At 37.7% G+C, this 24398-nt stretch overlaps 1 protein-coding gene and 3 long non-coding RNA genes across 22 annotated transcripts in view; all 4 read left to right on the forward strand.

The window, feature by feature from the left end:
* The window catches only part of LOC128265948 (calcium-dependent secretion activator), a 51038-nt gene extending 43147 nt beyond the window's left edge, over positions 1 to 7891 (forward strand). For all 15 annotated transcript variants that reach the window (XM_053002197.1, XM_053002194.1, XM_053002205.1 and 12 more), the window contains 4 exons: positions 3658 to 3967; positions 4034 to 4414; positions 6329 to 6465; positions 6522 to 7891. In XM_053002197.1, coding sequence (XP_052858157.1) covers positions 3658 to 3967; positions 4034 to 4414; positions 6329 to 6465; positions 6522 to 6726 — 1033 coding nt within the window. In that variant the 3' untranslated portion in view covers positions 6727 to 7891. The remainder of the gene's footprint in view (positions 1 to 3657; positions 3968 to 4033; positions 4415 to 6328; positions 6466 to 6521) is intronic.
* A 6544-nt stretch (positions 7892 to 14435) lies between these two features.
* On the forward strand, positions 14436 to 15969 carry LOC128265957 (uncharacterized). Of its 2 annotated transcripts, none has more exons than XR_008268967.1 (3): positions 14436 to 14470; positions 15672 to 15736; positions 15801 to 15969. It is a non-coding gene; the product is annotated as an uncharacterized LOC128265957 (long non-coding RNA). The 2 variants fall into 2 exon arrangements; XR_008268966.1 differs by lacking the exon at positions 14436 to 14470 and adding an exon at positions 14864 to 15615.
* Positions 15970 to 17027: 1058 nt separating this feature from the next.
* Positions 17028 to 17715, forward strand: LOC128265958 (uncharacterized). Its single transcript, XR_008268968.1, has 2 exons — positions 17028 to 17206; positions 17278 to 17715. It is a non-coding gene; the product is annotated as an uncharacterized LOC128265958 (long non-coding RNA).
* Positions 17716 to 18016: 301 nt separating this feature from the next.
* Positions 18017 to 19544, forward strand: LOC128265956 (uncharacterized). Of its 4 annotated transcripts, none has more exons than XR_008268962.1 (3): positions 18017 to 18706; positions 18765 to 19059; positions 19147 to 19544. It is a non-coding gene; the product is annotated as an uncharacterized LOC128265956 (long non-coding RNA). The 4 variants fall into 4 exon arrangements; XR_008268963.1 differs by having other exon boundaries at positions 18017 to 18699; XR_008268964.1 differs by having other exon boundaries at positions 18017 to 18677.
* The last annotated feature ends 4854 nt before the right edge of the window (positions 19545 to 24398 follow it).

The following is a 24398-nucleotide window of genomic DNA, read 5'->3' on the forward strand; positions in this document are numbered from 1 at the left end:
AAAGTCGAAAAATATTTGCGCATATTTTATTTTTAGAAAAAAGTATGAAACGGATTGAAGTCTTTTTAATACACAGTTAGGTATCATCAACAGAAAAAATTTTAAATAATTGGGGCATTTTCGAACTTGTAAGGCATTTAAGTTCTTGATCAGCATAATAAGGAGAGTCGATCTAGCCATGTCCGTCTGTCTCTCCCTTTCTACGCAAACTAGTCTCTTAGTTTTAAAGCTATCTGGTTAAAACTTTTTTGAAAGTTGTATTTTTTTGCAGCTGGTAGATAGATCGGTGGACTTTAGCATAAAGCTCCCATTGGAACAATCGGAAAATAAATTTTCCTGTATAGATAGGGGCTTGAAATAAAGCCGCTTGTCTTCTGAAAAGAACTAACATTCAACGAACTAAAAATACAATTTTATGGATTTTATATTTTATGGAACTAAAAATACAATTTTATGGGTTTTTATAAGATATACCTAATCTAAACCAAAGTCGAAAAATATTTGCGCATATTTTATTTTTAGAAAAAAGTATGAAACGGATTGAAGTCTTTTTAATACACAGTTAGGTATCATCAACAGAAAAAATTTTAAATAATTGGGGCATTTTCGAACTTGTAAGGCATTTAAGTTCTTGATCAGCATAATAAGGAGAGTCGATCTAGCCATGTCCGTCTGTCTCTCCCTTTCTACGCAAACTAGTCTCTTAGTTTTAAAGCTATCTGGTTAAAACTTTTTTGAAAGTTGTATTTTTTTGCAGCTGGTAGATAGATCGGTCGACTTTAGCATAAAGCTCCCATTGGAACAATCGGAAAATAAATTTTCCTGTATAGATAGGGGCTTGAAATAAAGCCGCTTGTCTTCTGAAAAGAACTAACATTCAACGAACTAAAAATACAATTTTATGGATTTTTATAAGATATACTTAATATAAACCAAAGTCGAAAAATATTTGCGAATATTTTATTTTTAGAAAAAAGTATGAAACGGATTGAAGTCTTTTTAATACACAGTTAGTTATCATCAACAAAAAAATGTAAAATGATTGGGGCAGTTCCGAACTTATAAGCAATTTATGTTCTTGATCAGCATCATAAGGAAAGTCGATCTAGCCGGGTCCGTCTGTCTTTCCCTTTTTACGTAAACTAGTCTCGAATCGAAAAGAGCAGGATCGGTCGACTTTATCATAAAACTCCCAATGGAACAATCGGAAAATAAATGAAAAAATGTATAACTTCGCTGTTCTTCATTGTATTTAAACATACATTCGGGTCTTAGAAATGATTAGAGCTACGGCATTATATTATTAAAATAGGAAATACAGTTATAGACAAAGTAAAATGTGTGTAGTTTTTTTTTTAATATCTATTTAAATCGATATAATTCGGACATTTGATTTATTTATTCGTCAACAATTATTTATGCTAGTTATTGGCTACTATTATATAAACTTAAGACTATATATAACAATTTATAAAATATTTAGATAGTTGGTTACGAATTGCCCTTTTATAACGGCTTAAGCTAAACCGCATGCTAGCAGGGAAATTATTATATAAGCGCATGCTTCTGCAGAGAGGCTCATTGGCGGCATAGTTCGTCCGAAGGCTTCTTTAAAAAAATAGTTCAAAATAACGTAGCGTGCTGTTACGCCTCACAAACCCAAACATGGCATAAGAGTTAAGAAAAATTTAGTTTTAGTGTTTGGCAAAGATAAATTTCCTATCAAATAGTACCCCAAGGTCCAAGGACTCATCTTGGTGTGTCAAAAGCTGCGTGCATTTGCTGTACCTGACATAATGGCATTTATTTAAGTTAAGAGACAGCAAATTATGGCAACACCAAGAACTAACTACATTTAATCATTAACCATACAACATATAGACTGGTCATTTCATACAACCAAAATGGACACAGCATTTTTTAAGCGGCAGGCCCCCGGTTCTCTCAGCAGCAGGCCCCGGCGCTTAGTGTGCATTCGGGTTTTTTGCTCTCTCATTTTTATTCTCATTTTTATGCTCGCGGACTCATTGCACGAGTTCAGTCGCTCAGTCGCAGAGTTGCTGCCATGCGCTTGAATTGGGCTTTGCATGTTTGCACGTGATCATGCCTTCTCATAAACGGGTGCATGTGTGCGTTTATTTCATTTCGACGCATTAAGAATATTTTGTCTTTTGCTACTTTTCAAAATATGGGCGTACTTACAATTGAAAATTATATGTTATAATATATTTTTTAATATTTCAGGATACATTTTAGTTTTGTTTACAAATTTCTATCAGTGGTAGCAGTAAAATGTTTGACGTATGTATTAGAACTAATAGAAATCAGTCTACTGAGAAGGGAACAGGGCATATCGCAGTCCTGTCACTTAAAACACCTACTGCACTTAAGTTGTTGAAAAAACTTCAAACTAAATCAGCTTTTGTTGTTGTTTTGCGAACGGATGGTACCTGCATACCCTACCAACGATTGCTTTTTAGGGGAGCTGGCAGAAAGAAAAACAGCTGCTTGGCTTTTGATTTTTTTAACACTTTTTCGCAGTGTAACTTGTTGTCTTTTTCCTTTGCTATTTTTATGAAAGTTGTTGTTTTTGGCAATGCAAGTAATAAATATTGAAATACTTCTAATATTTTTGTTAAGGTAAATGAAACAAATTAAAAATCCGCATTTTTTTGTTTTAATATTATTTTAATGATAATAATTTTAAATTTTAATTGTACCAATATCTTGGATTATAAAGAAAATTAAAAATGTTAAAGACAATTAAAATTACACTGCGAATCATAAAAAGAAAGAAATCAACCATAGATCGTTTAACATAACATTCAAAAAGTGCAAACAAAACAAAAGCCACGCAGCTGTTTTAGTTTCAGCCCGCTCCGCTAAAAAGGAATCGTCGGTAGGCTATGCAGGCAACATCCGCTCGCAAAAGAACTAAAAAAGCTGATTTAGTTTGAAGTTTTCTCAACAACTTAAAAGCAGTCGGTGCTTTAAGTGACAGGACTGCGATATGCCCTGTTCCCATCTCAGTAGACTGATTTCTATTAGTTCTAATACATACGTATATGCAAAACATTTTACTGCTACCACTGATAGAAATTTGTAAACAAAAATAAAATGTACTAAGTTTAAAAAGTAGCAAAAGACAAAATATTCTTGATGCGTCGAAATGAAATAAAAGGACACATGCTCCCGTGTATGAGAATGCATGATCACGGATACATACAAAATCCTGCCGCTTGAAAAATTTTGTGTCCATTTTGGTTGTATGAAATGACCAGTCTATATGTTGTATGGTTAGTGGTATAAATCAGGGACCGTAACAGTTATTACCGTAAAGAACCAAGGTATTATCCACAAAATTGGAGTTATTTGCAGATTTTATTTTAAATATCAATAATAAAATTTAAAGCTAAACCAAAATAAAAAATATTTCGTGACCTTCTCTTTTATGTGGGCTTTGTTTTTTTCAACCTAGTAAGATTTATTTGCGGTCCCTGGAAAAGTTAAATTAAATCTTTTGAACTAATTATTTTTTTAAGAATGCTTTTTTCAAACAGTTTTATTTTATGTTGACATAAAAAGAGTTTAAGATTTTATTTGATGTCTTTTCCAAAAAGCCTAACCTAACTTGAATTTGCCGTCTTTTATGCTTAGAAATGGGTGTGCCACCTCCGAAGATTTGTTTTGGAAACTCGACGCTTTACAGTCTTTCATAAGAGACCTACACTGGCCAGATGCGGAGTTTCGACAACATTTAGAACAGCGTCTTAAAATGATGGCTGTTGATATGATCGAGCAATGTATACAACGAACTGATTCGTCTTTTCAGTCATGGCTGAAAAAAAACATTGCGTTCATATCAACTGATTACATATTACCTTCTGAAATGTGTGCTATGGTCAATGTGATATTAGATGCTAAAAATCAAAGCTTTAAATTGACAACGATTGATGGCATTGATTTGGTAAGTCATTTAGTTTTGTATGGTTAAAGTTATCTAAAAACTTTATAACAATTTTTTTTAATATAGTATAAATTTCATGCAAAAATTGACGACCAAATCGACAAAGCGAATGTAGCTATGACACAAGGTCTAAGCGGAAAACTTATGTCAGTGCTAGAGTCGACTTTGTCAAAATTAGCACGATACGATGAAGGTAGCTTAATCGGCTCGATTCTAAGTTTCACAAATGTTTCGAGCTCAGGAAAGGATCTTGGACAAGGATATGTAAACTTTTTTAGAAATAATATGGATCAAATACGAGGAAAAATTGGCGACGACTTATGGACCCTCAATTTTTTTGAGCAGTGGTATTCGCAGCAGATCAATATGCTATGTAATTGGCTTTCAGAACGTTTAGACCACGCTCTGCACTATGCTCAAGTTTCATCTATTTCTCATATCATCAAGGTAACTTTATTCTGTGTGTATTCTTTTAATAATACTAACATAAATGGTCATTATTATATAAACCAAAATGTTCACATGTTAATAAGTAAACATGAATATCAGGGCTTCGCAAAATAATATTTTTTAACATTGAACGTTGATGCACTATGGTCAGTACAAACAAGTGGCTTGCCCTTACGACACCAAGCAAGGCTTGTTGCGTAACTTATTCCGATTAACATTTTTAAAGTCAGTATTATAATTTCAGTCAGAAGTTTGCAAAGGAGTGAAAGAAACATTTTCCAACTTAAAGTATTTATTATAATGTCTTCATTAGCATCTTTAGGACTGTCGATCTAAGATTTTCATAAAGTACCGCTTTTGAAGCGTTTTATCTCCGGTTATAGCGGTCCGATCGACTTAATTAATTTTTAAAGTCAAGAACTTTTTTATTTTTATAACCTTATATTATTATATTATATTATTATATTTTTAAGTCAGAAGATTGCAACGCAGTGAAGGAGACATTTCCGACCTTTTAAATAAATATATCCTTGATCAGCATTACTAGGTGGTTCGATCTAACAATGTCGTCTGTCCGTCCGTCCGTTTCTACGCAAACTAGTCTCTCAGTTTAAAAACTATCTGCATAAAAATTTTTCAAAAGTTGTCTATATAATAGCCGGATTGGCGAATTAAAACGCAGTTAGCCTAATGCGCATTTATTTACACAGGGCTTCCCATAATTTCAGTCAGAAATTTGCAACGCAGTGAAAGAGACATTTCTGACCCTTTAAAGTATATATAATGTCTTGATCAGCATCACTGGGATTGTCGATGTAGCATTTTCAACTAGTTTTGTTTTGCTTAATAACTCGATGACATTAATTGCTTGAGTTTACGTGCGCTGTGTCGGAGGTTCAAAATAAAAAATTATTGCAAGAACAAATTAAATTGAACGCGGGTTATATACCGTAGCTCCAAAATGCAAGGGCAAAAGCATCATTTGGACTATCCTGCAAGATATTTTTTAAGAAGGCAGAGTTTACTGCAGTACTTGCGGTAAAGTGCATGGACGTAGGCAATGATATTAAAACGTTGGAAAATTTCCATAAGCCCCTAATACTTGTGTATAAAGCAAAGCCAACTAATTCTTCAAAAATGTGTTTAATACTTCAAGTAGCTACAGGTTTGGGCACAGTTTTTGTAAGGTTCACTGGGTAAAACGTACGAAAAAAATCTTAAAGAATAGTGGGAATTGACTCAAATGAAAGAAAAACCATGCTTTAAAATTTATTATTTATCATTATTATTTTGGCTTGCGTTTTATTGAATATTGCCGGTGTTTTCTCCCTCCCTGGTTTTCAGTCATTTTCGTGCAAAAAATATGCGCCCTCCTTGCATATAAAATTCAGCTGTTCTAGTGGTGGCACTGACGAAAAATCTTCAGCTACCGCTATTTTCCGGTATTTGTTTAGGATAAATTCGTTTGAAGGCTCCTATGGCATCAGGCTAATTGTAGTCTAACGTTTTCGACGCAGTAGTAGAGTCATTTTCGACTTTATAAAATAAATATATTCTTGATAAAAATCACAAGACGAGTTCATAAAGATGCCCTAAGAACATTTGGAAAATATCTTATCGTTGATTTCCTATACACCTTTAGATTAATTAATTGTTTGTTTTCTTTAAAATTCGGTTTTATTGTAAACATAGAAACAATTTTACCTTAGTTGTTTCTAGACAAACAGACACTTAAAAGAAATTTGTTCATAAAATTTTTGAAAAATAAAAATTAAATTAAATTTGAAGTCCAGAGAACTCTTCTTGTACCTGTTTTTAAAAGCTGAAAACTAGCCATATATTTTCATATACCTTTCTAAGGTCGTAATTTAAGTCTTTAATAATAAATGGATTTTACATTGCATTCTTTAGAAAATATATTCAGACTTTGAACTGCAAGGTGTGTTGGAAGATAAATTAAACTCGAAAGCATATCAGGCGGTTGCACAGCGTATGGCAACTGAGGAAGCAACATGTGCTTTAACAATGCCTGACGTTGGCGAAGATGAGTAAGTTATTTTGTGTATTAAGACTAACCGTTATAAAAGAATATTCCCCTACACAGACCTAGCGATGATATTCGAGAAGGAGAAGAAGAAGACATTGGTGACGAATCTACCTCTAATATACCAAGGGGCTTACCAAAACCAAAAGTGGCTGCCGCTCAAGCTGCAGCTGTTACCAATGTGGTTGCCGGGCGCGTAGGAAATTTACTTGGCAAAGGAATTGGCGGACTAAGTTCAAAGTTAGGGAGCGGAAGTTGGTTTTAGAAGTTGATTTGTTCGTATTGTTCTTTTTATGTAAAGTATACTTATTTTAGATTTGTTACTCATTTGAGATGTCATCAATAACATAAGAATAATCGGCTTTTAAAAGGATGTTGTATCTTTCATACAGTAAGAAACATATAGAGACACCTTTTGCTCTCCCAAACCCATAGCCTAAGAAATATATAGATACACTATATGCTCTCTGTCCAAACTCAGTTGAGAGCCATGTTAAATTTAATTCCCCACACAGATTATCAGTTTTTGGGTCGAACTTGTAATTCTGTCCCGGTGAACGTGCTGCTGCACTGCCCGCACCAGCCTTTTACCATGAGCGTGAGCAGTGCAGCTGCAAATATTCACCGTGAAGTCATATTAAAGGTTCGAATCAAACTGTAAGGAAATCAAAACTTTCTTGTTTTTTTCACTATGTAGCATCACTGAAAAACTCACTCGAAAGCTGGCAGAGCAAATGGCACCTCTAGATAGTTTTCTTATCCATGACTTTGTCAATAAGCTGTTAGCACCGGTGAACATATTTATCTACAAACTTTAAAATTTAATTCTTGATAGCAAACAGATTTAACTATTTTACCTTTTGCATTTCTGTTCAATTAAAAAAAAACATTACTTCCCTATTTATTCTTAATAAAATATCACGTATTAAACTCTAGCATTATAAATAAATATATAAAAGCTTAGTTTGTCATATAATTTTCGAAGAATATATTGATACTACGGCCTTTTGTACTACATAACTGAAAGCTGAGCTGCTATCTGATCCAACTATCCTTTTTCAGAAAAAACAAATACATTTCTACTGTTTAATAAACACTAATTTATCATGCAATTTCCGCAACTATATAAATTTTTTGGCTCATCAGCTGGCTGAAAACCAAAGCTCACGTTTAAGGTTTAGATGTCAGTTCCGTTTTTAGTTTATGTATATATGCGGCAAAAAAATTTAAGACATATATAATTATTTATTTCGTTAATCTATCCGAAAATATATGGCATTTTAAAAATTGTTACAAACTTTACTTACTACTCCCCTAATAATTCTAGGAGTAACATTAACAGTCAGAAATTTAAAAAGCTGAGTTTCAAACTGTTAATAGAAAATCGAATAAAATATAACACACTTGCTTTTACGTATTTTAATCTAATATTTGCATATCTTTTTTTTCCATTGCATTGGGATTTTGATTTTTTAAATACATTTTTTCTCCAAAGCGTATCGCCAACTCGGGGGAAAGTTGGACCGGGAAAGGGAAGGGACAGTGGATAGGCACATCTGGAGAAAATGACGTTCTACACTGCTGGGAATTAAAGCGCTTACTTGGCGTAAGCATTGGGCCGTTTCTCGCCAATAAGCCCCACAAAACTGAGGCATTTACGTAGAGGATGGAACGTCTGCCATCCCAAGCGTAGTATGGAACCCAATACTCGGAATGATTATTCACAGAAATGTTGTGCGCGTTGGAAACTTGAGCGGAGGAAAATGAAATTGTATTTTGATTCGAGGCGCACACGGAACCTTGGAGGATCGGATGCAGTCCGAGCCTAGACGAAGAATGGCTTGATTGCAACAACGTGTGTTGCCGTTTATGCCAATTGAAATAGTTACGGTTGCGTGCAATTGCCAAGCTGATGGCCTATTGCGAGGCAATTCATAAACAACTGTTTTCTTCGGGTATAAGATATTCGATCGTCAACCGTCATATTTTGGAAGCATAGACATTTATGAACTGGATGCCTCTCACTATAACACAAACCACAGCCATAGAGTATTAGATTTGATACAGGAACCACCGCCGAATAAGGGTCTTTTTGTACTCCTGAGGACCCGAGCTATCAATGTAAAAAATTATTTTTGCCGATTTCTATGTATATAAATTTTTTAAAATTTAAAATCGTTAAATCTGGAAAAAATGTATAAATAATGTTGGCTAAAGCACTTAGCAGTATAAATGGGCATTCGCTCCTCTGTATGTCGCATATTGGCCGAGATATCCCGCAAAAACACCTCCAAAAAAACTTTAACGAGTTTTAATGCAGGCAAACTCGTATAATACAGGACCCGCCGCAAAAAAGGGTCTGTTTCAAACTCCTGAGGACCCGAGCTATCACTGTAAAAACTATTTCTACCTATTTCTAATACTACAATTTTTTTAAATATTTTAAATTGTAAAATCTGAATGCACAGGGAAAAAATTTATATATAATGTTAGGATAGGGCCCTCAGGAGTTGGAAACAAGCATTCACTCCTCTGTATGTCGTATATTGACCGAGATTTCCCGTAAAAACAGCTCGCAAAATATGAGGGCTATGCGGAGTAACTCGTTTGATACAAAACCCACCGCGAAAAGAGGGTCTGTTTGAGACTCCTGAAAACTCAAATTATTAACATAGCCAGTATAGCTGAAGTTGTTTTAATTAAAAGTACAATAAAAACCACCTCTATTGCTAAATATACATTTTTGTATGTATAAATTTTAATTTTAGGTAATAAATTTTGTTCCGCTGTGTATTCACTTTTGCTTTCTTTTAAGGTCCCTGCCCAGTCAAATATCCGCCATTTTCAAAAGAAATCTACGAGAGTAATCAGTTTTGTTCGGTAAGTAGGCAAGAAAGGGACAACTCTATAACACCGTTTTACAAAGATACGCCAAATTAAAATACAGTTATATTGTTCTCTTTCTCGCATGCATTGCAACAGAAACTGTATTCACTGCCGAAAAAAAATGTGTTACAAGAGTAAAATTAAATAAAATATAATATAAACATAACAAAAAATATGTTAACAATATTTAATATAATATTTAATTAAAATAAAGATATTTGTTTATGTTGTAAGATGAATAATTTTTTCATTAGCAAAAAACTCTTTTCCGCAGTGTATTAGTTTCGCTCTATAACTTCTAAAGCTCCTCTTTCAGTGAAATATCATATGTTTTGAAAGACACCTGCGAGAGTAATCAGTTTTGTTCGGTACTTAGGCGAGAAAGTGACAGCTCTAATCTACTGTTTTACAAATATACGCCACACTTAAATACAGCTATAATGTTCTCTTTCTCGTATGCATTGCTGTAGAAACTGTATGCACTGCGCAAAAAAAATGTGTTACAAGAATAAAATTAAATAACAAACAATATTTATATAACAAAATATATATTAACTGTTGGAGTTGGAAACAAGCATTCACTCCTCTGTATGTCGTATATTGACCGAGATTTCCCGTAAAAACAGCTCGCAAAATATGAGGGCTATGCGGAGTAACTCGTTTGATACAAAACCCACCGCGAAAAGAGGGTCTGTTTGAGACTCCTGAAAACTCAAATTATTAACATAGCCAGTATAGCTGAAGTTGTTTTAATTAAAAGTACAATAAAAACCACCTCTATTGCTAAATATACATTTTTGTATGTATAAATTTTAATTTTAGGTAATAAATTTTGTTCCGCTGTGTATTCTCTTTTGCTTTCTTTTAAGGTCCCTGCCCAGTCAAATATCCGCCATTTTCAAAAGAAATCTACGAGAGTAATCAGTTTTGTTCGGTAAGTAGGCAAGAAAGGGACAACTCTATAACACCGTTTTACAAAGATACGCCAAATTAAAATACAGTTATATTGTTCTCTTTCTCGCATGCATTGCAACAGAAACTGTATTCACTGCCGAAAAAAAAATGTGTTACAAGAGTAAAATTAAATAAAATATAATATAAACATAACAAAAATATGTTAACAATATTAAATATAATATTTAATTAAAATAAAGATATTTGTTTATGTTGTAAGATGAATAATTTTTTCATTAGCAAAAAACTCTTTTCCGCAGTGTATTAGTTTCGCTCTATAACTTCTAAAGCTCCTCTTTCAGTGAAATATCATATGTTTTGAAAGACACCTGCGAGAGTAATCAGTTTTGTTCGGTACTTAGGCGAGAAAGTGACAGCTCTAATCTACTGTTTTACAAATATACGCCACACTTAAATACAGCTATAATGTTCTCTTTCTCGTATGCATTGCTGTAGAAACTGTATGCACTGCGCAAAAAAAATGTGTTACAAGAATAAAATTAAATAACAAACAATATTTATATAACAAAATATATATTAACTGTTTTTAATAAAATGATTAATTACAACCAACATATTTGTTTATGTTTCAAGGATAATAATTTGTTAATTAACAAGGTATGGGTATCTATATGTCTTAATTACAAATGTATCTTCTAGTTAATGAATGACTTGTTTGTAACAAAGTCTGTTACGCAGTGTATTAGTTTTCCTCTCTATCTTTAAAGGCTTTTCCTACAGTGAAACATCCACTATTTTTTAAAAGACACCTTCAAGAGTAGTCTGTTCTGTTTAATATGTATGCAAGAAAAGGAAAACTATGCCGACATGTTAGCAATATACGCCATTTTTAAACACATCAATATTAACATTTTGTTATCTCTTTTGCAATCATGGCAATCAGAACTAAGTACACAACACAAACAAAATGTGTAACAAGTGTAAAAATAAATAAATTGTTGTAACAATATGCCAACAAAAATTTGAGTAATTTATGAGTTTAATATTAAATTACAAAGAATATAATACGTTTGTTTATTAATTGAGTTAGTACTAGTTTAAAGAAATATCGATATCTGTACATTGGTATCTTGATTGTATTTTGTTTTCAAGTTTACTCAACGACACTCAGGAGAAGACTGTTGATCAGAATTCCCTGGTCGTTATATTTATTGCCCTCTGATTACATGTATTGTAATATTTAGGTACATTAAATGGCGGGAAATAGTATGTACATTGCATTTTTATGTGTTAGTGTATTATGTCTATTTTTTTTTTTTTTTAGCTATGTTTAAGCTTAAAGCTAGATTATGTGTTAGTATATTTTGGGTTACATTGGGATTTTAGGTTGAGGGTCACACTGTTATTTAATATAAACATTGGTGGTAACAATTTTAAGCGTGTTTTCTTATCCCGCACTAACATTTCCCGCTGTCTAATTTCTCGCCGCAGTATCCTCCCCCGCCGCAGTCGCCTCCCCCGCCGCAGTCGCATCCCCCGCCGCAGTCCTTCCCCCGCCGCAGTCAGGAGCCTCTTGTTTTGATCGCCGTAAACGTTCCAGTGTGATTTGTTGGTAGCCGGAAGCAGTTCGAAATAGGTGAATGTGATTTTGTTTTGTTTTGTTTCTGTGTTGCATTTCTTTCAGCAGTCACTTCAATAGTCTTCTGGCCGGATCCGCAATGCGTTTGTGTCAGGTAAGTTGAGGTAGTCGCAGCGGATGTTTGTTGACGGATGTGTTTATGTTTTTGATTTTAGTTATGCGCATTTAATTATAAAAAAAATTTTTTTATTTCTTGCAGATTTGCGTCGCGAGTCATCCTCTTGTTTGTCAGAAGCCAAGATACCATTTGGGGCAGGTAAGTGGCTTAATTTGATTTATTCCATAAATGTTATAATTTTTATTTATTATTGTGTAGGTGCAGCAGAGATTTTACGGGGACAGCTCGCAATAGTGGCATGTATTAATATTTTGATTTTGTTTATTGCGTTTTTTAATTTTAATTTTTTTCTTTTTGTATTTCTCGCAGAGTCGTCCACCGCAGCAGACAGACTTTTTCGGAGGCCAAGAGAAACCGTTTAAATCAGGAGAGTAGTTTTTAATTTAGATTTATTATGCGCATGTGTGTTATAATTTGATTGTTTTTTTCACAGGCGGTGTCGGAGTTTGGTTGGGTTTTTTCAAGTTTACTCAACGACACTCAGGAGAAGACTGTTGATCAGAATTCCCTGGTCGTTATATTTATTGCCCTCTGATTACATGTATTGTAATATTTAGGTACATTAATTGGCGGGAAATAGTATGTACATTGCATTTTTATGTGTTAGTGTATTATGTCTATTTTTTTTTTTTTTTAGCTATGTTTAAGCTTAAAGCTAGATTATGTGTTAGTATATTTTGGGTTACATTGGGATCTCAGTTGAGGGTCACACTGTTATTAAATATAAACATTGGTGGTAATAGAAATTTTAAGCGTGTTTTCTTTTCCCGCAGTAACATTTCCCGCCGTCTATTTTCTCGCCGCAGTATCCTCCCCCGCCGCAGTCGGTTCCCCCGCCGCAGTCGCATCCCCCGCCGCAGTCCTTCCCCCGCCGCAGTCAGTAGCCGCTACTTAGTCGCCGCAAACGTTTCAGTGTGATTTGTTGGCAGCCGAAAATAGTTGATACAGGTGAGTGTGGTTTTGTTTTTGTTTTGTTTCTGTGTTGAATATCTCTCAGCAGTCTCTGTCAATAGTTTTTTTTTTTTTTTTTTTTTTTGGCCGGATCCGCAATGCGTTTGCGACTGGTAGATAGTGTAGGCGCAGCGGATTTGTTGGTAGATGTGTTTATGTTTTTGATTTTGATTATTACGCCTTTAATTTTTATTTTTATTTATTTTTTTTTATTTTTATTTCTTGCAGGTCTTGTTTGTCGGAAGCCAAGATACCATTTGAGGCAGGTAAGTGGCTTTTAAATTAAATTGATTTATTGCACAAGTGTTATAAATTTGTTATTATTATATTGCAGGCGCAGCAGAAATATTTACAGGGCGCATCGGAAAATTTTTTGCTGGTACTGGATCGCATTTGTGTCAGATAAGTTTATAATTAAAAAAATTTTTTTAATGCGCATTTAGCTTTTTTTTTTTTAAGTTTTGTTGTTTTTATTTCTTTCAGGTTCATCCATCGCAGCAGTCAAAGTTTTTTCGGAGGCCAAATACCATTTGTAGCAGGTAAGTAGTTTTTAAGTTAAGATTTTTTTTTTTATTGAGTGTATGTTAATAATTTTTATTTTTATTATTTTACAGGCGCAGCGGAGATTTTTAGCTGGTACTGGATCGCATTTGAGTCAGATAAGTTTATAATTTAATTTTTTTAATGCGCATTTAGCTTTTTTTTAATTTTGTTATTTTTATTTCTTGCAGGTTCATCCATCGCAGCAGTCAAAGTTTTTTCGGAGGCCAAATACCATTTGTAGCAGGTAAGTAGTTTTTAAGTTAAGATTTTTTTTATTGAGTATATGTTAATAATTTTTATTTTTATTATTTTACAGGCGCAGCGGAGATTTTTAGCTGGTACTGGATCGTATTTGAGTCAGATAAGTTTATTATTTAATTTTTTTAAAGCGCATTTAGCTTTTTTTTAAATTTTGTTATTTTTATTTCTTGCAGGTTCATCCATCGCAGCAGTCAAAGTTTTTTCGGAGGCCAAATACCATTTGTAGCAGGTAAGTAGTTTTTAAGTTAAGATTTTTTTTATTGAGTATATGTTAATAATTTTTATTTTTATTATTTTACAGGCGCAGCGGAGATTTTTAGCTGGTACTGGATCGCATTTGAGTCAGATAAGTTTATTATTTAATTTTTTTAATGCGCATTTAGCTTTTTTTTAAATTTTGTTGTTTTTATGTCTTGCAGGTTCCTCCATCGCAGCAGTCAAAGTTTGCGCTTGTGTATATTTTATTTATTTATTTTTTTATTTTTTTTTTTTTGCAGACGTATCCCTCGCCGCAGTCGTGCGTACCAGAAGCCGGGCAGGAGCCCAAGCGTGGATCCGACTATGTGTTTGTGTGGAATTCACTCCCCGCGGTCGACTTGTGGTTGGGGTAGGTAAGTATTTTTTAAGTTTTGGTAAGTTTTGGTTTTATTTATTGTGAGTGTGTTTCTAATTATGTTGTTATTTTTATTTTTACAGGTTTATCCCTCGCCGCAGTCGTGTACGCCGGAAACTGGCAGGAGTCCAAGCGTGGTTTAGACGGGTGAATTCGTTTTTAATTTTATTTATTATAAATGTGTTTTTAAGTATGCCTTTTTTATAGGTTCGTCCATCACGAGCAGTCCCATTCCGTAGCCTCGCTCCCCTCAGCAGTCACAACCAACAGGAAGCGCAGGAAATGTTCCTCCCAGCCAGGCCGACCATAGCTGGCTTTGGAGAAGGACATTGCTGGATCCAGTGCACGTCCAGCTGGAAGTAAAGGACCAGCAAGGTGGGAAAATCCCCCGCTTGGACCAGAAGGGAATCCATTGGCTGAGGCAGATAAGTGCATAATTGTTTTATATTTATTTCGGCTGTATTTTAATTTATGCTTTTTTTTCCATATGTCTGGAGTGCCAGCGTGCATGCCTGTGAGTCCGCGTGGATTTCAGCCCTCGCTGCAGTCGTGTCCAGTGGTCTTTGTAGGAATCTATTGCATCGGTTTTTGGCAACATAGTCAAGTAGAGGCGTGACCCAGCCAGGCAGCGCAAGGCTTTCTTTATAAACCAGGGAAAGCGTTCACAGCCGGAGATAGATGCTTGTGGAGATCAGGTTTTCCGTTCGTATGAGGCATTACAGGTGAGTACTTTGTCTGTTAATTTTATTGGATTTGTTTTGGCCCTCATTGTCCTCTGCGTTTTTGGAGAGTCAACCTTTGCAGCAAGGACCCCAAAGGAGAGCTGTGGTTGATAAGGACCCTTAATCGCGTATTGTGTAATTATTTTAATGAACCCATTATGTGCTCTATTTTGGGAGAGTCAATCGCAGTAAGGACCCCTTTTTGGGAGAGCTGCACATGGCAAGGACCCCTTAATGTGAGCGTTGGAGAATTTTTTTGATTTTATTTGTCGTTTGTTTCACTGTGTGAGAGAGTCAGTCTTCTCAGTCGCATCAGTAGAAACCTCTTTTGGCTCAGTTAAGGAGAGTCAAGTGCAGTAAGGACCCCTTCATTTGGGAGAGCTGTACATGGCAAGGACCCTTAATGGGAGCATCATTTTAATTTTTGATTTAGTTTTTGATTTGGTTTACGCGTCCATGTAGCTGTGTGGAATTTCCTCGCCGCAGTCGGAGTGTGGTTGGGGTAGGTAAGTATGTATTGTATTGGCTTTATTTATTGTGAGTGTGTTTTTAATTATGTCAGACGTATCCCTCGCCGCAGTCATGTGTACTGGAGACCAGGCATGAGTCCATACGTGGTTCAGACGGGTGAATTTGTGTTTAATTTATTTGTTATAAATGTGCTTTTATTTATGCCCATTTTCCCTCGCAGTCATGTCCAGCCAGGCACGTTTGGATGAATTTTGAACGAGCATTACATGGCTCGGGTAGGCAGCTCAAGTCTTCAAGAAGAGCGCAGGACAGTTTGAAGTCGTCCAGGACAGGATCAGATGTTTATGGAGAACAGGTAATTTGTTGATGGGCCCATTTTTGACTTTAATTTTGACCCCTTTCCCCTTTTTATTGTATTTTTTTTAATTTGTTGAGTAGTATAGGGTTTGTTGTCCTATGTGGGTTTGAAAATCAGGTATAATTATCCTTATGATGCCGTGAGGTTGCCCTTCCATTTTGTCAAGTAGTTCTTCTCGTGTTATTCTTCCCTCTCTAAAAAGTTTATTGTATTTGTTGATAAGCATTTCACACCATCTCTCTGGGGGTTTAGTTTTTAATGCCTTTTTTCTCTCGTTTTTCTTTTTAATCTCCTTTTCGTTTTCTTCTAGTTCCTCTCTCTCGTATGTTAGTCGCAGTAATGTAGGAAGACTTTTTCTAAATTTTTCCCTTAATTTATTCAGTATTTGTTTTTCCTCACTTTCCGTGTAACCGTATGTGCTATTGTAGGTGGGCTCTATTGGTGGTTCAGGGATATTTGCTCTTGCTGGAAGCAGGTATTTTTGGTATTGATCTAGGTATCTGGATCTGCTTGCCGCTAGCCTTTTGGGGATATACGGTTTTAGGATGAGATCTCGTATAAGTGGATTTCTGTGGGTTGTTGTTGAGATCGCAAACCTTTGGCTAGAATGAGCAAAGACTTCTGAGAAAGATTTGATGTTGTGTATTTCTCTGATAGTGGATTGTTTTGTGTACCTAGATGCATTAATAGATTTTCTTATTAACTTATTCTCCACGGTTTGAATTTGTTTGGCGCTTGTTTCTGATATTAAGGACCCCCAAACAGCTATTGAGTAGTGCCAGATGGGCGATATTATTTGTTTAAAGAGAAGTGTTTTGGTGTTGTCAGGTAGTTTGCTTTTTTTGCCTAGTATCCATTCTAGTTTTTTATAGCTTGAGAAGATTTTTGCTCTTAATTGTGAGACGTGTGATTTAAGAGTAAGTTTTTTGTCCAAGATAACCCCCAAGTAGCGTTGCTTGTTTTGTTTCATTGTCCTTTGTCCGTCAACAAGTGGGGTAGTATACGGATTTTCCTTTCCTCTTAAGGAAAATAGTATGTGTCCCGTTTTTTGCATTTTTAATAGATCATTAGACGGCACTTTTTAATAGATCATTAGACGGCACTGCAAAGCTAACAGAGCGTCAACATTTTTATTCAACTTATTACCATACGGCAACTTCCTTAAATATAACATGGCGTTATTAACAGAGTAATAGGAAAGCATGTTAACAAAAAAACAAATTGGCAGCACCAAGACACAGCTTGGCGCTTACCTAAACAAATGTTAAGTAAAGTTAAGAATACAACACAATAACAATATAATATCATTCCCTTTCTTTCCCCTTTTTTTTTTTTTCAGCAACCATGGCAACAGCTTCAACGGATGCAACCGAATCAGGCACCATCTCGAAACAGGCATCTTCAGTCAGGCACCAGGAGGAGGGCAGCCATCTCACCGGACGCAGTCATCTCAGGCTGGAGCAGCCACTCGAGCATTGGCGCTGAAGGCCTCTCGCCGCAAATCCACAGGAGCCAGCCGCCAGGACCAGTCATCTTCAAGCGGCAATTTTTTCTGTTTGGTGCCGGTGTGAAACGGTCACAAGTAAGACCACTCAGCCTATATGAATAGGTGTGTGGCTTAGTATTTATTTCAGCTCGTTATATACGTTAGCTATATATAAATAGTATTTAGTGGCGTTAGCAGAGGCCTTTACAATAGTAGGCTTTAAGAGTATTTTAACAGTAGTAACATAAAAATATCTTAAAAATAAATACTGAGTATGTTAACAGGTTTTTTTTTTTTTTAAAATACTTGGAACTGTGACTTAAACGCGACAATTTATCGCTATCGAAATATTCTTATGGAAATAGTAGGCTTTAAGTGCTTTGTTTAACAGTGTTAACATAAAAAATAAATGCTGAATGTTTTAACAGGTTTTAAATACATGGAATTGTGACTAAACGCGACAAATTATTACTATCGAGATATTCTATAGGAACTGTTAACTGTGAGGTGTGACCAAAAATGCCTGAGTATCGATGTCAAGAGTCACTGCCGCGAATATCGATAGTGGCCTTAGTGACCCGATATCGCGGCATGACAATCGAAAAAAGCCAGCATGGCTGGTTTGTTTACATTTTTAGAATTTACAAGTTTGCTAATAAAATTTTCTTTTCAGGTATTTCGCGGCTTTCTGCCAACAGGATTTGGAGTTGCCGCATCCACAGGAAGGCGTCCAGTGTCGATGGAGGTGTACCAGCCAGCGGAGTCGGCGAAGTTAAGTAGCAGCAAGTTTCCAATCCACAGGGGAGAAAGTATCGTCAGAGTTTTTGCACGCTGTAACTTACAAGTCTTTTCCTCTCGTACTAGGAGTGTGTGTTGCAGCACGTGTCAGCCTCATTCAAAGCCTCTGGAGAGTCCGGATTAATGTGGTTGGCAATTTCAGATACAGCCAGCTGTAGATTAGCGACGCCAACTTCAGGAGAGTCCACCGTCGGTTGTTGGCCAATTTGAAACCGAGTTTGCTGTGGATACTGGATGCACGCTGACCCCAAGGGAGCAGTGGCAGAAGGAGCTGGTCCAGCTGGATATGATAAGGACTCGTGGGAGCAGGAGGCGCTAATCCAGGATGTAGTGGAGGCCAGTGTTTTTAGCGACTTCAAAGCAGCCCAAACCAGTGGCCGCGGTGGATCCAGTAAAATCAGCTCGGGGCAAACCAGTTGTAGAGCATTCAGCTGTACTGCCCAGTGAGTCCAGAGGTGCAGAAACTTGAGTGTCGTTGTAAACAGTGCGTTTTTGTACGTGTGGTCGCATGTTGTTAATTAAAGTCTTTTTTCCCTCGCCAGGTGGAAGCATCTCGTGTACATGCAGATTTGACCGCTTGTCTGCGTTGGAGTTAGAGGCTTCAAGAACGCTTGGAGCAGCAGCTTGGTGATGGATAGTGGACGAAGGTGGAACAATTTGGAGATACTCTTCTCTCACACCAGGAGTGAGTAGCACAGCCACATCAGTTGCTGCCGACGATTCCAAGGGATCCGGATTAGCGCCGTCAATGATTTGGTCGAGGGGCAATCTTGGAGCAGCATCACTGTTGGTGTGTGGACATCTAGGAGTGACCTTCGTTGAAACCTGTAGATTTGAGTGAGAAAAATTAGGGGTGACGGCCATGGTTTTTTGGACCGCCACAGATAAATCTGTATCATATGAATCTAATAATTCTTCTTCCAGGTACAGTTTCAGCCTGTTCAGGCCAGCTTGAAGCTGCTGCTCTGGAGTTGGCGTGCGGACCTCGGATGGTAGTAGCGGGCTCATAATAAGCCTCTGGATGTACTCTGGCTGAAACCTGATGATATGGGCCATGTCTACACGGCTAATCGTGCCACTCCTGACTGACCGTGACATGTTGTTGACCCAGTCCATCGACGGCCTTTCCTGGGGTACGCCGGTCGCTAACGCTAGTTCCTGTTTTTGCCTAGCCTGGCTTTCACGATGTTCTATACGCAGCTGTGCTTGCTGCAGATTACGCTGTTCCTGTTCTTGTTGTTTAAGGCGAATTAGAGTTGGAATTTGCTGCTGGAGTGTTACCGGCTGCTGTAGAAGTAAACGCCGCAAAGGCTCAAAATGTTTTTTCGAGTTGTTTCGTGTAGATTGGCAAGTCTTGGTTATCCGGATTAAATAGATTCAAGAGAAGATTTCTCACTTCTGTGTTCGGGTGTGCAAGGAGTGAGTTGGCGAGCCTGCCACTGGCTTCGTCAAATACTTCTTGCACAGACTTCACGTTGTAAGAGCTTTGTATGTCCTTATTCCTCATATAACGGCCAGCTTGCACAGTCCAGCGTAACATTTTGTTGTGTGAAACCTCTATTTTACCAAATTGTGTTTTTGAAACCAGTGGACCCCAGACAGGGAGTGCGTACTGCCAGGTTGGCGCGATTAATTGTTTATATAGTAGTGCTTTACTTGAAGCTGGGAGTTTGCTCTGCTTACCCAAGATCCAGCTCAAACCATAAACAGCATTTCGCACCCTGTTTGATAACTGGGTGGTATGGTGATTTAATTTTAGCCTCCTGTCTAGTAAAAGCCCTAAATAGCGATGCTTAAATTGGTTTTTTATTTTAGTACCACGTATAGTTGGGGCTGTTGGTCCACGTAAAACCGAAACAGCACGATTTGCAAACATAATATGGACTGTTTTGCTTTCGTTTAGGGTAATACCCCAAAGTGACGCCCAGCTTGTGATTTCAGAGAGATACTTGGTATTCGTGTCAATTGCTATATGAGCCTGCCTTGTCCGTACACATAATGACAGCGTCGTCTGCAGTAAGTTGAAAGTAGCATGGATTTATGGTCAGCTTGCTCAGTAAAAAGTGTCCGTCCGACAGAAGTAGGAAGCGGCATGTCAGCAGTGTAAATCGTGTAGAGAATAGGCCCTAGAACACTGCCTTGAGGAACGCCCGCAGTACATATTACCAATTCTGGACTGATGTCCGTTATAGCCATTTACAACAAAAGTGCGATTTGTTAGATAACTTTCCAGAGTTCTCAGGAGGTAGTACGGTAAGTCAGTTTAGCCAGTTTTAAAAGCAGACCGTGATGCCATACGCGATCAAATGCTTCGCTAACATCGATGAAAACAGGCAGAGCAGTATGCTTTTTTTTAAACGCTTTTGTATAAATTGCGTAACCCTAAACAGCTGCTGTTCCGTATTGTGCTCTTTTCTGAACCCAAATTGGTGGGAGGGGACTGCTTCCTCAAAGTCCTTACTCTCAAACATTCTTCTCATAAGGAGCGCCTCAAATATTTTAGAGAAGCCAGCCAAAAGGCTGATTGGTCTGTAGGAGTTAACGTCGTGATGACTTTTACTGGGCTTTTTAATCATAGAGATATACGCACATTTCCATTTTGATGGAAAGTGACCAAATCTTAATATACAATTGAAAATATACGTAATAAACATTACAGCTTTGTGAGGAAGTTTTTTAATTAGGCTATTTTCGATTCGGTCACCCCCAGGTGCCTTTTTGTTCTGTAATAATTTGATCTCCTTGTAAGTTTCTGATGGCGCAATCGGCCTGAACCGCAATTCCGCAACAGGATGGTCTCCCCCATACTCCTCCATGTGAAGCCATGTAGCCCTAGAAATTTGTCCTTTTTGTTTGATAATCTCCTTTGCTTCAGAAAGTATACTATCCCTGTACTCTGTAGATGTTGATAATTTAGGTTTAAATCTTTCTTCAAGATGTTTAACAAATGCTTCAGTCTTTCCTCATTTGACTTTGTCCATACAAAGTTTTCCCCAACGTTGCCATTACCACCACCATTAGATTCTTGTATTTTAAGAGGCCAGTTAGGCTCCGGTTTTCTTTTGAACCGGTTTACTATCCTCCATAGCTTTTGCGTCCTATAACGATCATTAGGATCGATATTATTAAAGATCTTGTTATTTATTTTGATTTTCTCTTCCTGCACAGATTTTGAAAATGTACGACTTGCTTGTTGGTAAATTCTTCGATTTTCTGGCGTAGGCCTAACCATGAAGTTTTGCTTGCTAATATTTTTCTGGTCTAGCTGCAGTTGAAGTCGCTGGCTAAGGATAATTTGTCCTGGTCGAAGGTTTGGGCGCGAGTTATTTTGGGACGCTGCCGCAGCCGCGCAGTAGATTTTATTATATAGAGAATCAATAACAAGTTCGATATCGTTTCCTGATGAAATTTCTGTATTTAAGTGAATGGAATCAGATAGGATGCGCTGAAATTTTTTAACATTCGCCCTAGGTGGCAGGAGTCGACGATTTTGGGTACCATTTACAAAATGCCCTTCTACAGCCAGCTCAATAAAGATAGGGAGATGGTCAGATTGTAGATCTACTACTGAGTGAGTGCGAAACCTATCACTAGGTATACCTAGATAGACCGCAAAATCGATTGCAGATGGCATTTTCCTGCTGTCGAAAGGGTAGTGAGTGGCACCCCCAGTTGCCAGTATGTTTATCTGATTATGTGAATGAATTGAACGCAAGAGGTTCCTGCCTCTTGCACAGGATCGAACGCCTCCCCACCAGGGGTTTTTAGCATTCCAATCCCCGCATATGATGATTTTTGAGCTATTCGATAATTTCTTCATGTGAGCGAAGAACATGTTGAAGTGAACTTCTGACCATTTGTGCTGGGGTGGCAAGTAGACTGGAGCAACGACTATCTGTTCCCTATTAGCGGTTGTGATGAGTAACGGGCAACTTTGAATACAGTCTTCCATTATGGGTTGTAGAGCAATATGTCTGAAGTTAGATTTTATAAAAACGGCCGTACCACCACTCCTTTTAGTGGGGTGGGTGGCACTGTATAAGACATATCCATTAAGGTGGACCTCATTATTGGTGGTGGTAAGAGGGTCAAAGTTGCAAGGTAGGCGAATCTCAGTAATAATCATAATATCTATTTTATTTTGCTGAATAAAAATTTTTACGTCAGGGAATTTATTACCAAGGCCGCAGGCATTCCAATACGCAATTTTAAGTGATTTGAGTACTGAAACACCTGCATTGGCATTTGTTTGAGTTGGAGGACCTGAGTAATTACTGGGATTTAGTATCACATTTCTGGCGTTAGGCATGGCAAATTTCATTAACATTTATTTGCCCGTTGGATGAGGCAATAAGGAGATTTACTAATTTGAAGAGGGCATCTACCTTCTTCCCCATTTCACTCACGGCTATCATGTTTTGCTGGACCAGCTGGAGCATTTCCTCAGTAGTAAGTGGGGGGGAGCCAGGGCTGGAACAGGTTTCCTTCAGCGATTTGGGTTTTTGAAGCGGCTGCTGCCCGCGCTGCTGGTTGCCGCTCGTTGTAGGGGGAGACCTCGCACTGTTTTTCCTGCCGGGAGAAAAATTATTAGGACGGGTTGAAAAAGGATTTTTCCTAAGGCTGCCCTGTTCCGCCTGTAGGCGGGCTTGAAAAACTTTTAAATGATTTTCCGCGGGGTTTTTCGCGGGGACCGTCCTTTGGAGATTTTTCTTGAGTACCTGACTGTAGGTAGCTTTGGAGGGGGTGCAGTGGAGGGGGTTACGAACTCGCGGGGACTCTATAGGGTATGTCCTGGTGCCACCTGAGTTTTACCCTGAGAGTTTCCCGTCGGCTGTGCTCCATATTGTTATTTTGAGGTACCGTATCCACGGCGACATGCGCACGGTGAGCCAAGAGTCGGGCCTGCGCTTTTTTGTATTCCACGCAGCCTTTGTAACTGGCAACATGGCCCAGTCCACAGTTGGCACACTTGGGATTTGGTACCCTTACTTCTGAGCAATCTGTAGTAGCATGCGAACCCGCACATTTCATACAAACAAAGTCCCTTCGGCAGTTTGCCTTTGTATGTTCGTACTTCTGGCAGCGGTGGCACATAGCGGGTTCAAGTCTCCTCAGCTGTCGCTCAACTTTCACAACTTGGTTTCCCAATCTAGTGATGCTGAGAACCTTGTCATTTCCATGGTCAGTAGCAGGTGCTAGCTCAACCTCAAATAGGTCCAATGGTTTTCGGCTACGTCGATTTTTAATGTTGCTGATATACCGGACAGAGAAGCCCATACTAGTTAGCTGGCGGCGAATCTGGTCACAGGGAGTGGAGTGGTGGATTTGCCTAATTACCACCCTGTATCCACGCTCCGAGCGTCGCTGGAAGGTGTGCGTCTGGCATTTCTCCGCCTCCAATTTTGCCAAAACCTGTTGATAGGAAAGTAATCCTTACACAAAAGTTTGATTCGGTTTCCTTTTAAGCAAGTTAAAGAATATTTATTCCGAAGTCCCTCGATGGTATTAAGAGACTCTACTAGTGGCTGGATGGAAGAAATATTGTGTAAAAATATAGCAGGGATTTTTTCCTCAGGTATTTGGACAGGGGCATCTCCATGATCCGTAAGAGGTTGCTGGTTCTTGCCTTGGATTGTCTGGCAGGGGGCCAGGCTGTCTTCCTGTGCGCTGGCCATGGTAATAGGCGTTTCCGTTACACTCTGGGCATCAATCTGTCTGCAGGGCATATCCTCAGCTACTTCAAAGATGTCCATAACTTCCCTCATCGCCTTAGACGGGGTGCTGGAGACCGGAACAGCGCGGGATTGCTTAGTAAATGGCTCAACAGACGGATTAGCAGACTCCATTAGTTCAGCCGCCGAAATGGACCTGGTACGCTTTTTGCTGGCAAGCGAGAGAGTGGGCTGCTTCCGTTTGCTGCACTTTGGTCCAGGCTTGGACGCAGGAGCAACTCCGTTAAGATTAGTTTTATGGCTATGGGTAGATAAAGTATGATTATTTGGTTCATAGTTGTTACAATTAATAGCATCCACAGTGAGCTGTTCATCGGGTTTATTGTTTCCACAGATGAAAGTCATGGATTTGTTACATACGTCAGCTACTTTATCTTTATTTTTCTCCAAAGTTGGTAAGTGAACGTCAGCAATCACAGTAATTTTGTTATTGCTGGCTTTACC

The sequence above is a fragment of the Drosophila gunungcola genome, unplaced genomic scaffold (assembly GCF_025200985.1).
Source record: "Drosophila gunungcola strain Sukarami unplaced genomic scaffold, Dgunungcola_SK_2 000188F, whole genome shotgun sequence".
Classification (NCBI taxonomy): domain Eukaryota; kingdom Metazoa; phylum Arthropoda; class Insecta; order Diptera; family Drosophilidae; genus Drosophila; species Drosophila gunungcola.